We start from the raw sequence: 12,629 nt of genomic DNA on the forward strand, positions 1-12,629 counted from the left end.
TCAGAATGGACCATCCTGGATATATTCTATGATGGTCTGTCTGAATTATCTAAGATGTTATTGGACCATTCTGCAGGTGGATCCATTCACCTAAAGAAAACGCCTGCAGAAGCTCAGGAACTCATTGGCATGGTTGCAAATAACCAGTTCATGTACACTTCTGAAAGGAATCCTGTGAGTAATGGGACGCCTCTAAGGAAGGAAGTTCTTGAAATTGATACTCTAAATGTCATATTGGCTCAGAATAAAATATTGACTCAACAAGTCAATATGATCTCTCAGAGTCTGAATGGATTGAAGGAATCATCCAACGGTACTATAGAGGCATCTTCTGAAGAAGAAGCTTATGATCCTGAGAACCCTGCAATAGCAGAGGTGAATTACATGGGTAAACCCTATGGAAACACCTATAATCCCTCATGGAGAAATCATCTAAATTTCTCATGGAAGGATCAACAAAAGCCTCAACAAGGCTTTAATAATGGTGGACGAAACAGGTTTAGCAATAGCAAACCTTTTCCATCATCCACTCAGCAACAGACAGAGAATTCTGAGCAGAATCTATCTAGCTTAGCAAATATAGTCTCTGATCTATCTAAGGCCACTTTCAGTTTCATGAATGAAACAAGGTTCTCCATTAGAAATTTGGAGGGACAAGTGGGCCAACTGAGTAAAAGAGTCACTGAAACTCCTCCTAGTACTCTTCCATGCAATACAGAAGAAAATCCCAAGAAAGAGTGCAAGGCCATTAATTTGACCATCATGGCCGAACCTATAAGGGAGGGGGAGGACGTGAATCCTAGTGAGGAAGACCTCCTGGGATGCTCAGTGACCAATAAGGAGTTTTCCTTTGAGGAACCAAAGGAATCTGAAGCTCATCTAGAGACCATAGAGATTCCATTGAACCTCCTTCTGCCCTTCATGAGCTCAGATGAGTATTCTTCTTCTGAAGAGAATGAAGATGTCACTGAAGAGCAAGTTGCTAAGTACCTTGGTGCAATCATGAAGCTGAATGCCAAATTATTTGGCAATGAGACTTGGGAAGATGAACCTCCCTTGCTCACCAATGAACTAAATGCATTGGATAGGCAGAAATTACCTCAAAAGAAACAGGATCCTGGCAAATTCTTAATACCCTGTACCATAGGCACCATGACCTTTGAGAAGGCTCTGTGTGACCTAGGGTCAGGAATAAACTTAATGCCACTCTCTGTAATGGAGAAACTTGGGATCTTTGAGGTGCAAGCTGCCAAAATCTCATTAAAGATGGTAGACAACTCAAGAAAATAGGCTTATGGACTAGTAGAGGATGTGCTAGTAAAGGTTGAAGGCCTTTACATCCCTGCTGACTTCATAATCCTAGGCACTGGAAAGGATGAGGATGATTCCATCATCCTTGGAAGACCCTTCCTAGCCACAGCAAGAGCTGTGATTGATGTGGATAGATGAGAGTTGGTCCTCCAACTGAATGAGGACAACCTTGTGTTTAAAACTCAAAGATCTCCTTCTGTAACCATGGAGAGGAAGCATGAAAAGCTTCTCTCACTGCAGAGTCAACCAAAGCCCCCACAGTCAAACTCTAAGTTTGGTGTTGGGAGGCCACAACCAAACTCTAATTTTGGTGTTGAACCCCCACATTCAAACTTTAAGTTTGGTGTTGGAAGGTCCCAACAATGCTCTGAACATCCGTGAGGCTCCATGAGAGCTCACTATCAAGCTATTGACATTAAAGAAACGCTTGTTGGGAGGCAACCCAATGTTATTTAATTATGTCTATTTCATTTTTATTGTTATTTTCGTGTTTTATTAAGTTGATGATCATGTGGAGTTACAAAAACTACTGAAAAATAAAAAACAAAATGAAAAACAGCATTAAAACCAGCACACCCTGGAGGAGGAGCATTCTGGCATTTAAACGCTAGAAACAAGCATCTGTCTAGCGTTTAACGCCAGAAACAAGCATCTACCTGGCGTTAAACGCTAGAAACAGGCTACATTTGAGCGTTTAACGCCAGAAACAGGCAGCAGTCTGGCGTTAAACGCCAGGATTGCACAGTAAGGGCGTTTTACATGCCTAATTGGAGCAGGGATGTTAAGTCCTTGGCCCACTGGATCTGTGGACTCCACAGGATCCCCACAGGATCTGTGGACCCCACAGGATCCCCACCACCTTCTTTTCTCTTTTTCACACCTTCTTCATATCTCTCTTCCCCAAATACCCTTCACCAATCACCTCAATCACTCTTTCCCATCAACTCTTCACCATTCACATCCATCCACTCTTCCCCATAAACCCCACCTACCTACAAAATTCAAAATCTTTTCCCTCCCAAACCTAACCCTAATGGCCGAACCCTAATCCCTCCCCCACTCCTATATAAACCCCTCATTCCTTCTTCATTTTCACACAACACAACCCTCTCTTCTCCCCTTTGGCCGAATACACCTTCTCCCTCCATCTCTGCCTTCTTTTTCTTATTCTCTTTATTTCTTTCTTCTTTTGCTCAGGGACGAGCAAATATTTTAAGTTTGGTGTGGTAAAAAGCATTGCCTTTTGTTTTTCCATAACCATCAATGGCACCTAAGGCCAGAGAATCCTCAAAAAAGAGAAAAGGGAAGGCAATTGCTTCCACCTCTGAGTCATGAGAGATAGAGAGATTCATCTCAAAGGTCCATCAAGACCACTTCTATGAAGTTGTGGCCAAGAAGAAAGTGATCCCTGAGGTTCCTTTCAAGCTCAAAAAGAATGAGTATCCGGAGATCCGACTTGAGATTGAAAGAAGAGGTTGGAAAGTTCTCACCAACCCCATTCAACAAGTCGGGATCTTAATGGTTCAAGAGTTCTATGCAAATGCATGGATCACTAGGAACCATGATCAAAGTGTGAACACGAATCCAAAGCATTGGCTTACCATAGTTCGGGGGAAATACTTAGATTTCAGTCCGGAAAATGTAAAGCTGGCGTTCAACTTGCCAATGATGGAAGAAAACGCACGCTCCTACACTAGAAGGGTCAACTTTGATCAAAGGTTGGACCAAGTCCTCATGGACATATGTGTAGAAGGAGCTCAATGGAAAGTTGACTCAAGAGGCAAGCTGGTTCAATTGAGAAGACTGGACCTTAAGCCTGTAGCTAGAGGATGGTTGGAATTTATTCAACGCTCAATCATTCCTACTAACAACCGGTCTGAAGTTACTATAGACCGGGCCATCATGATCCATAGTATCATGATTGGGGAGGAAGTAGAAGTTCATGAGATTATACCTCAAGAGCTCTACAAGGTGGCTGACAAGTCATCCACTCTGGCAAGGTTAGCCTTTCCTCACCTCATTTGCCACCTATGCAATTCGGCTGGGATTGACATAGAGGGAGACATCCTCATTGAAGAGGATAAGCCCATCACTAAGAAAAAGATGGAGCAAACAAGAGATCATGGACCTCAACAAGAGCATGAGGAAATTCCTCACCATGAAATCCCTGAGATGCCTCAAGGGATGCACTTTCCTCCATAGAACTATTGGGAGCAAATCAACACTTCTCTAGGAGAATTAAGCTCCAACATGGGACAACTAAGGATGGAGCACCAAGAGCACTCCATCATCCTCCATGAAATTAGAGAAGATCAAAGAGCTATGAGGGAGGAGCAACAAAGACAAGGAAGAGACATAGAGGAGCTCAAGAGCACCATTGGTTCTTCAAGAAGAGGAAGACGTCACCCTCACTAAGGTGGACCCATTCCTTAATCTCCTTGTTCTTATTTTCCTGTTTTTCATTTACTATGCTTTATATTTTATTTATGTTTGTGTCTTTACTATATGATCATTAGTGTTTAAGTGTCTATGTCTTAAAGTTATGAATGTCCTATGAAATCCATCACCTCTCCTAAAATGAAAACTGTTCTAAAAACAAAAGATCAAGAAGTACATAGTTTCGAATTCATCCTTGAAACTAGTTTAATTATTTTGATGTGGTGACAATACTTTTTGTTTTCTGAATGAATGCTTGAACAGTGCATGTCTTTTAAAATTGTTGTTTATGAATGTTAAATATGTTAGCTCTTGAAGAATGATGAAAAAGGAGACATGTTATTTGATAATCTGAAAAATCATAAAAATGATTCTTGAAGCAACAAAAAGCAATGAATACAAAAGCTTGCGAAAAAAAAGAAAAGAAAAATGGCGAAAAAAAAGAGAAAGAAAAAGAAAAAGTAAGCAGAAAAAGCCAAAAGCTCTTTAAACCAAAAGGCAAGAGCAAAAAGCCAATAGCCCATAAAACCAAAAGGCAAGGGTAAAAAGGATCCAAGGCTTTGAGCATCAGTGGATAGGAGGGCCTAAAGGAATAAAATCCTGGCCTAAGCGGCTAAACCAAGCTGTCCCTAACCATGTGCTTGTGGCGTGTAGGTGTCAAGTGAAAACTTGAGACTGAGCGGTTAAAGTCAAGGTCCAAAGCAAAAGAAGAGTGTGCTTAAGAACCCTGGACACCTCTAATTGGGGACTTTAGCAAAGCTGAGTCACAATCTAAAAAGGTTCACCCAGTTTTGTGTCTGTGGAATTTATGTATCCGGTGGTAATACTGGAAAACAAAGTGCTTAGGGCCACGGCCAAGACTCGTAAAGTAGCTGTGTTCAAGAATCAACATACTGAACTAGGAGAATCAATAACACTATCTGAATTCTAAGTTCCTATAGATGCCAATCATTCTGAACTTCAATGGATAAATTGAGATGCCAAAACTATTCAAGAGGCAAAAAGCTACTAGTCCCGCTCATCTGATTGGAGCTAAGTTTTATTGATATTTTGGAATTTATAGTATATTCTCTTCTTTTTATCCTATTTGATTTTCAGTTGCTTGGGGACAAGCAACAATTTAAGTTTGGTGTTGTGATGAGCGGATAATTTATACGCTTTTTGGCATTGTTTTTACATAATTTTTAATATGATTTAGTTATTTTTAGTATATTTTTATTAGTTTTTAAATAAAATTCATATTTCTGGACTTTACTATGAGTTTGTGTGTTTTTCTGTGATTTCAGGTATTTTTTTGCTGAAATTGAGGGACTTGAGCAAAAATCAGATTCAGAGGTTGAAGAAGGACTGCAGATGCTGTTGGATTCTGACCTCTCTGCACTCAAAGTGGATTTTCTGGAGCTACAGAACTTCGAATGGCACGCTCTCAATTACGTTGGAAAATAGACATCCAGGGCTTTCCAGAAATATATAATAGTCCATACTTTTCTCGAGTTTAGATGACGCAAACTAGCGTTCAACGCCAGTTCCATGTTGCATTCTGGAGTTAAACGCCAGAAACAGGTTGCAAAGTGGAGTTAAACGCCAGAAACAGGTTATAAACTGGCGTTCAACTCCAAGAAAGACCTCTCCACGTGAAAGATTCAATGCTCAGCCCAAGCACACACCAAGTGGGCCCCAGAAGTGGATTTCTGCATTATTTACTTATCTCTGTAAACCCTAGTAACTAGTTTAGCATAAATAGGACTTTTTACTATTGTATTAGACATCTCTTGGGACGTTTAGTTCTTAGATCATGGGGGCTGGCCTCTCGGCCATGCCTGGACCTTGCTCTTATGTATTTTCAACGGTAGAGTTTCTACACACCATAGATTAAGGTGTGGAGCTCTGCTGTTCCTCATGAATTAATGCGAAGTACTATTGTTTTTCTATTCAATTCAAGCTTATTCCTGTTCTAAGATATTCATTCGCACCCAAGAACATGATGAATGTGATGATTATGTGACGCTAATCACCATTCTCACCTATGAACGCGTGCCTGACAACCACTTATGTTCTACATGAAGATGAGATAGAATGAGTATCTCTTAGATATCTAATACAGGGGACCGAGTCTGAGATATTAGAGTCTTCGTGGTATAAGTTAGAACCCATGGATGGCCATTTCCGAGATCCAGAAAGTCTAAACCTTGTCTGTGGTATTCCGAGTAGGATTTGGGAAGGGATGGCTGTGACGAGCTTCAAACTCGCGAGTGCTGGGCGTAGTGACAGATGATTAGCCATGCAGTGACATCGCATTGGACCATTTTCACAGAGAGGATGGGATGTAGCCATTGACAACGGTGATGCCTTACATACAGCTTGCCATGGAAGGGAGTAGGAATGATTGGATGAAGACAGCAGGAAAGCAGAGGTTCAGGAGGAACAACAGTATCTCTATACGCTTATCTGAAATTCTCATCAAGGAATTACATAAGTATCTCTATCCTAGTTTATATTTTAATTATATTTTTATTGTCAATTCACCATAACCATTTAAATCCGCCTGACTGAGATTTACAAGGTGACCATAGCTTGCTTCAAGCCGACAATCTCTGTGGGATCGACCCTTACTCACGTAAGGTTTATTACTTGGACGACCCAGTGCACTTGCTGGTTTGTTGTGCGAAGTTGTGACAAAGTGTGATTCACGTTTGAGAGCACCAAGTCTTTGGCACCATTGTTGATGATCGCAATTTCGTGTACCAGCCTGCTACACTAACACATGGATCAAACACGAATTAGACTTTTAACCCAACAAAATATAATGTTTGTCATTATCATTTATTTTATTGTTTACTAAACTCGGTAGTATAAAGTCAGAGGCTAAGTGAATCTCAAACAAAAGGTCAATGTTTCGGCTATGGGTCAGAGTAGTATAAGTAGCCGGAATTGGAAACTTAGAATATGGGTTTTCAGATCTTGGGGTTGATCTATATTTTGGGTTTTCTTTGAATGTACTTTTACTAGTGTTAAACCCATGCGATACATGGGCTTACATTTTAATTTGACATGATAAATCAAAAATAATATTCTATAATCATAAATTTCTTGAGTTTAGTATAACACTATCATTGTCATTATATAATAAACATATTGAATATGATGTTTTATCTTTATTCAAAGTAAAATGCAAATAGAACCATTTGAAGTCTATAATATTCTTGAACTATAAGGAAAGAGACCTGAAAAATAATAACATATATAACTGTACTACTAGCATGTCAATTTTACACTAAACTTTATATCAAAAAGCTAATAAAAATTTATTGACAACCTAGTATTTGATTAACCTCATTAGAAAAGCAATTGGCATATGATGTGATGCTCCCTGTTACACATTTCATTTCAAGTCTGAAAGTAGAGCTATAGATAAATTAGTTGTATCTATCGTAAATATTTGTACAAAAGTGTAATCATAACATGTTATTAAAATGAAAATACTATTTTTCTTACCTAAATATTATTAAGAACTTCTTTGAACACGACATTTGTTGTTGATGACTTTGGATTGCCGTCTTCGTCTAGAATTAGAACCTTGAGTCTACTGTGACCCTTAACTCTTAACCAAGCAATGTAAAGTTGTCCAAAGATGAACACTGATTTTGTCAAGTAAAGTCCTATATGCAATAATGATTGATCCTTACTCTTGTTGATGGTCATTGCAAAGGACACTGTTAATGGAAATTGTCTCCATTTGAACTTAAATGGAAATCTTGAATCTGAAGGTACCAAGTTCATTCTTGAAATGTACACTTTGTCGCGAATATTTCTATCGGTCACTACCGTCCCTCCAATTATGTTGTTGTCAAGTTCGTTAACTATCCTTGTCCCGTTGTATAAACCTGAAGTCTGGTCTATGTTTTGCAGTAGCATTATAGTGACTCCTGGCTTCAAAGTCAACTTATGGTTGGATAGTCTGGAACATTTGATTTCATTTAGAAACTCTGGTGTGAACCACTTTTGTTGAACATCTTCATTCTCAAAAGCTTGACATGTTGTGTTAGAACTTAGACACCCCATTTCCTTCCCTGGGAAGATTGTCAAGACAAAATCATTTTACATTCTCGACACTCTCAAGCGTGGGTGTAAGAATTGTCCTACTCTGAAAATACCCGTAATCTGACATGTTTTGTAACAAATCTGGATATGCAAAATCTTCCAAATGAAAGAGAGGGTCATCAACAGTTGTAATCATCAGATCATTTGGAATTTCAACTTCTAACTCATCACTAACTAATATTTCTATTTCCAACATCAAGTATCCAATTAGCAAATCTTTTCATTCTACCACCATGTTGATCTGAATAAGACATTAGAAGCCTCATGTTCGTATGCAGCTTTAGAACCTTACAAAACGACCACAAATGGGATGAGTTGATAGCTAATGACAATATATCGTGTCTAGACTCTTTCGGAATCACCGAAAGTATCTGTCTGAAATCACCTCCTAGAACCACAACCTTATCACCAAATGGTTGATGTGTCTTATGTTGGTCGGCTGACATAAGATCCCTGAGCATTCGATCAAGTGCATCAAAGCATATTTTATTGAACATTCGAGCTTCATACCAAATTATTAAGCTACTTTGGATGAGCAGCCCAGCCTTCAAACTGCCATGCTTGATTTTGTAAGTATATTCATCAGTAATTGTAATGGGTATTGAAAACCTAGAATGAGCCGTTCTACCAGTAGGCAGGAGTAAAGACACAATTCTACTGGATGTGACATTTAAAACAATATTTCCTCTAGATCGAATAGTAGAAGAAAGTCCATTCCAAATAAATGTCTTACCACACCCACTATGCCCATAAACGAAGTAAAAACCACCAGAGTCTATAATAACAGCATTGAGTATCTCAGTGAATACTAATCTTTGCTTATCCGTCATCTTTTGTTTCTTATATAAGTTTGTATTAGTCAACTCATTTGTGTCATATGCTAACTCTTCCTCTATTAGCTTATTCTGTAAAAAACGAACATCAGACAACTCAGGATATGGCATTGATTGATAGTTTCTTAAAGACCTCGCATTGCTGTTGAGTATCTTCTCAATCTCAATAAGGCAGAGGTTTTTTAATTCGTCATCAGTCATGTTTAGTCCTAACAAAAGCACATGATGGTTTTATGAAATATTTAATAAGTAATTTCAAAATAAAAACCGTTAATATTATTAATAAAAATAAAGTAATTAGAGAATACAATCTTGATATAAAAAATTACATAGTGAAATACCTTGATTTTTCAATGCTTTTCTCCTCTCGTATAGTATTTCGTCAGCTAATAATGTCCAAGTTGCATTCCAAACACGATCTGGTTTACTAACGCTATTAGATATCAGTAGCAACACAAATATTTTTCTCAATTGATGACCAGATATAAGTTCAGCTACCTCATTAATAGCTGCAAAGAATTCCCTATCGTCACACAGTAGTCCGATGGAATAGCAAGCATCTTGGAAGTTAGAATGTAATCCCATTAACTGTCCTAATAGAATCATATCATGTGCAACCGCTCTAAATAGTTAACAAAATTCTCATATAGTAGATATCACCTGTACTTGGTGGAACATAGTTTAACCTCCCGATAGAATACCCTCTTTTGTGTGGATGTCATTCCCTTACTTCTTTATCATAAATAACTTGATTTGGAAACTCAGCATACGTCAAAGTTTGACCTGCTTCAAATTCTTTGTTGGCCTCCGTCCATGCTAAGAACATCGTACATTTTTCTTCCTCTTCTTCCACGATTTTCTCAAGATCGCCATCATTTTTAAAGATGATATTTTGCTCTCCAGGAAAATAAAAGGTTAATCTCGTCACTAAAGACCATCTCTGATGAATATCATAAGCCAAATTTCTTCACACTTCACATGAAGACAAATACCTACAATCATAAAATTGTTTGATCTCATCAATAACCTGAGCATCCTCTCCACTGGAAGTTTCCTTTGAAACTCCTACTGCTACCCTGTCTAGACCTTTATTCACATACTTGAATAAATATTTGATAACATTTGACTTGTTGCTGTATTCTACATTAACAAGTGCTTGATAAAACATCAGTAGATATGCATTGTATGGAACCACATTCTTATTATCCATATGTACTCCCTTCTTCTCAGTAACTACTCCTGTGTCTCATTTTCTATATGATGGGTATCCACTATCATCGATAATTGTGGTGCTACTGAATATTTTGGGATAATACTTGGTGCAGTACCCAGCTTTCATGCAGGGAGATTTTAAGAAAGTTCTACCACATAGTCCATGAATCATATATGTAGACACAGCTCTAAACAATTTTGGGTACCGAACAGGATCGGGCAACTCTGATGATACTAACCAGTTAATTTGAATTGTCGTTGTTATCTTGTGGTCTCCACTCAACCATAAAAGAATATAAACATGTGGTAGGCATCTTTTTTGAAATTCCATTGTGTATATTCCTTATAACAAAAAGATAAAAAAAAATATGTTATAAATAAACTATCTAAATTGTTAGATTAGGAATAATTTTATTTAAAAAGTATTTAAAATTTAAAATATAATTTATAAATAATTTTTTAAATTAATTCATCAACAATATTAAAATAATTACTTAACAATCTAAGAAAATGTATTTAAAAATTTAAAAAGTAACAACCTAAGTAAATAATAATTTATGATTTATAAATAAAATTTTAAATTTTTTTAGTGACGACACCTAAGCAAATAATTAGTTCAACAATATTAAAACTAAATACCTAACAATCTAAGAAAACATATCTAAAATTTAAAAAGTAACAACTTAAGTAAATAATAAATTATAATTTATAAATCACTAACAAAAGTCCTAATACATCCTAACTAACAAAAATTTTCAAATGTAGAATTGTTATAGATATAATATCAACTTACATCCTAACTAACAATATTTTTAAATTGTTATATTGTTTAAAAAGTTGCTAAAATACAGATAAAAATAATATATTTGTTATCACGTAGATAAACTTGAATTAAGAGTTGTTATCATGTTTAAATTGTTATCATACTCATCAATTCTTTGTTTTCATGTTGAAAACCCTAAAAATGATTTTTTTTTTTAAATAAATACACGTCAAAAATTAAAAACCAATTTAATTATATAAAAATAGTTCATATTAAAAATTTAAAACTTTATGACATCAAATACTATATTAGAAATTAATAAAATATCAATGGTGTGAATTGAAAAATAAAATCATAAGTAATAATCAAATAATATCAATTTATATTGTTAAAAAAATTCTAAGTTCCAAACATAAACATTAAAGAAAAAACAAAAGAAAAATAACAATTCAAGAAAAAATAATATTTTCCCAAAACAAACAAATGTTTTTGGCATTATTTTATTAGATAGACTCTAAAGAGAAATTCTAAAACATGTACATTCAAATTCTCAATTTTATTTTTTAATTTTGATCATCTTGCAAGTTGAGGTATCTCCTTCTGCTCCCAAATCTTCGGACTCCGAGAATAATCGCTTGGTTAGCGTAATAGTATTTTCTAACATCTCGGAATCACCATTGTCCACAACTTTATTAGAGAATTCAAGTAATAAATTTTGTACAAAATATTATGTTAAATTAAATACATCATTTTCACATTTTATTTTAACTCAATAATTTTTTTAAATAAAATTAGACTTTAACTTTAAAAAATATATATTTTTTGAATAACTACCTTTGCACCTTCTATTTTCTCTTTTTCAATGACTAAGGATGTCTTTGAGGTTGGAAGCAAACTACCGGTATAGTCAACATCCTGAAATTATAATTAATTAATTAATAATTATTTTATATAATTAGATACTACCAATGACCAAAGAATAAAAAAATTAATTCATTTTTAATAGAAATTACCATTGTAACTGTACCCATAATTTGAATAGGGTGAGCCTTTCTGAATTTATTTATGAGATCCACAGTATCAGTCATCTTTCTAACTTTATAAGAAGGTAAAAAATGTGGATTATCAGATATTTGGACTTCAACAATAAAGAGAAGGTCTTGTCAATTAAGTTGAGCAAAAATATAGATGTATCTGATAGATCTCTCTTCTGCAAGTATCATTTAACATATTAATAATAAAAAAATAGTTTTAAGCTAAAGAATAAAAAAAACATATACTCCTATTTTTAAATTGAATGACATTTTTGTAAAACCCAATCAAACCGTAATTAATTAAATAATAAATTAAATATGAGTGAATATGGTTAGAAAATTTAGCAATCGGAATTTGATAATTTAAATATGATATTTGGACTTAGTGGATTTTTTTGAGTCAGAAAACTTAGTTTCTGTGTAAAAACACGCACCAAAAATTTGACTGGCAGTACCGGCTGAGATCTGTCTGGTACTGCAGCTGAGAAAATTAATTAGAAGTGAATAAGGCTAAGAAATAAGAATTTATAATTTGGGAAGATAGAAATATTTAAAATACGATTTAAAACTCTAATCTTAAAGGTTTTGGCCCAAAATTGGGCCAACAGGCTAAACCGATTGAACCAGGCCTAAGTGGCCCAAGCCCACACACATATAAGCCTCATAACTTAGCAAAGTTCAGCAACATATCCCCCCATTTGAGTGAAGCAAGGATTGCTAGAGAGAATAGAGAAGGGAGAGCAAAACCCTAACTCCACCCAACTTTAAATTACCATAACTTTCTCTCTGGTGCTCCGATTGATGAGCTGTTTATGGCCACGCATCGCTCTACTCATCCTCTACAATCCTATCTAAGTTTTGTGGTGATTATTTTGCTCTCCTCTGTTCATTTTTTGTTTTTCCTTTAAATTTGAATTTGGTTGTGGCTTTTGAGGAAAT

At 35.8% G+C, this 12,629-nt stretch overlaps 2 protein-coding genes across 2 annotated transcripts; both read right to left on the reverse strand.

The window, feature by feature from the left end:
* Positions 1 to 7,063: 7,063 nt before the first annotated feature.
* Positions 7,064 to 7,809, reverse strand: LOC140177687 (uncharacterized). Its single transcript, XM_072210834.1, has 2 exons — positions 7,324 to 7,809; positions 7,064 to 7,117 (listed from the first exon to the last, which is right to left on the reverse strand). The coding sequence occupies exons 1-2, from the start codon at positions 7,807 to 7,809 to the stop codon at positions 7,064 to 7,066; spliced, it is 540 nt and encodes a 179-aa protein (XP_072066935.1).
* Positions 7,810 to 7,840: 31 nt separating this feature from the next.
* LOC140177688 (uncharacterized) lies at positions 7,841 to 9,891 on the reverse strand. Its single transcript, XM_072210835.1, has 5 exons — positions 9,709 to 9,891; positions 9,452 to 9,621; positions 9,023 to 9,303; positions 8,078 to 8,890; positions 7,841 to 8,031 (listed from the first exon to the last, which is right to left on the reverse strand). The coding sequence occupies exons 1-5, from the start codon at positions 9,889 to 9,891 to the stop codon at positions 7,841 to 7,843; spliced, it is 1,638 nt and encodes a 545-aa protein (XP_072066936.1).
* Positions 9,892 to 12,629: the final 2,738 nt, after the last annotated feature.

This window comes from Arachis hypogaea, chromosome 13, assembly GCF_003086295.3.
Source record: "Arachis hypogaea cultivar Tifrunner chromosome 13, arahy.Tifrunner.gnm2.J5K5, whole genome shotgun sequence".
Lineage (NCBI taxonomy): Eukaryota > Viridiplantae > Streptophyta > Magnoliopsida > Fabales > Fabaceae > Arachis > Arachis hypogaea.